The sequence below is a fragment of the Octodon degus genome, unplaced genomic scaffold (assembly GCF_000260255.1).
Source record: "Octodon degus isolate 3935 unplaced genomic scaffold, OctDeg1.0 scaffold00141, whole genome shotgun sequence".
In the NCBI taxonomy this organism is placed as follows: Eukaryota; Metazoa; Chordata; class Mammalia; order Rodentia; family Octodontidae; genus Octodon; species Octodon degus.
Window position 1 is genome coordinate 5,773,203 of NW_004524717.1, and position 703 is coordinate 5,773,905.

The 703-nt window shown below is 71.3% G+C and overlaps 1 protein-coding gene across 4 annotated transcripts in view; it reads right to left on the reverse strand.

Annotated features, from left to right (window-relative positions):
- Epc1 (enhancer of polycomb homolog 1) overlaps nucleotides 1-703 on the reverse strand; it is a 100,905-nt gene that overhangs the window by 73,590 nt on the left and 26,612 nt on the right. Inside the window, exon 1 of one of the 4 annotated variants that reach the window (XM_004641761.2) lies at nucleotides 189-681. The exons of 1 other annotated variant lie outside the window; for it this stretch is intronic. In XM_004641761.2, the coding sequence (XP_004641818.1) occupies nucleotides 189-341 (153 nt within the window). In that variant the 5' untranslated portion in view covers nucleotides 342-681. Of the gene's footprint in view, nucleotides 1-188; nucleotides 691-703 lie in introns of those variants that run through there. 2 more of the 4 variants (XM_004641762.1, XM_012517038.2) reach the window with 2 other exon arrangements.

The window sequence follows — 703 nt, forward strand, 5'->3', positions numbered from 1 at the left end:
GGCCCCGCCGGGCCGCGGCGGCCGGGGCTCGAGGCCGGGGGAGGCGGAGGGAAGGCCCGGCCGGCGACCAGAGTCGGCGGCGAGGAGAAGATGGCGGCCATTTTGTGTGGGTCGCTGCTCGGCCGCCGCCGCGGGCAGCACGGGGAGCGGGGCCGGGCGGCGGGTCGGACAGGGGAGTTAACACGTACCGACTCCTCTTCCTTCTCCATTCCGGTGGGCATCTGCGGCACGGCCCGGTTTATCGAGGCGTATTCGTGCAGGTCGGGCAGATCCTCACAGCGGAAAACCGGCAGCGGCTTCGAGGCGTCTAGCGCCCGCGCCCGAAACGACAGTTTACTCATCTCAGGCGCAGCAGATACCTCTCCGCTCTGGGGAAACGGCCCCGGCCAGCGGGATCATGGAGAACCGGGGGTTCGGTCCCCACTCGCCTGCCGCTGCCGGGGACTGGAGGGGCGGAGCACAGAGCCCGCCGTCCGGGCACTAAGACCAGCCGGGAGGGTGGGAGGCTGTGCCGCTCCGCTCCTCGCTCGCTCGCTCTCTTCAATACGCCATGGCCAACATGGCGGACATTAAAACTCCACTGTGCGCTCTTCAGCCAACCCCAGCCATTCCCCACACTGCATCGCGCAGCGGCGCGGGCACGCGGGGGGGGGAGCGCGGGCTCGAGGCCGGCGCCGGCACGGAGCGCGCGTCCCGCCAACCC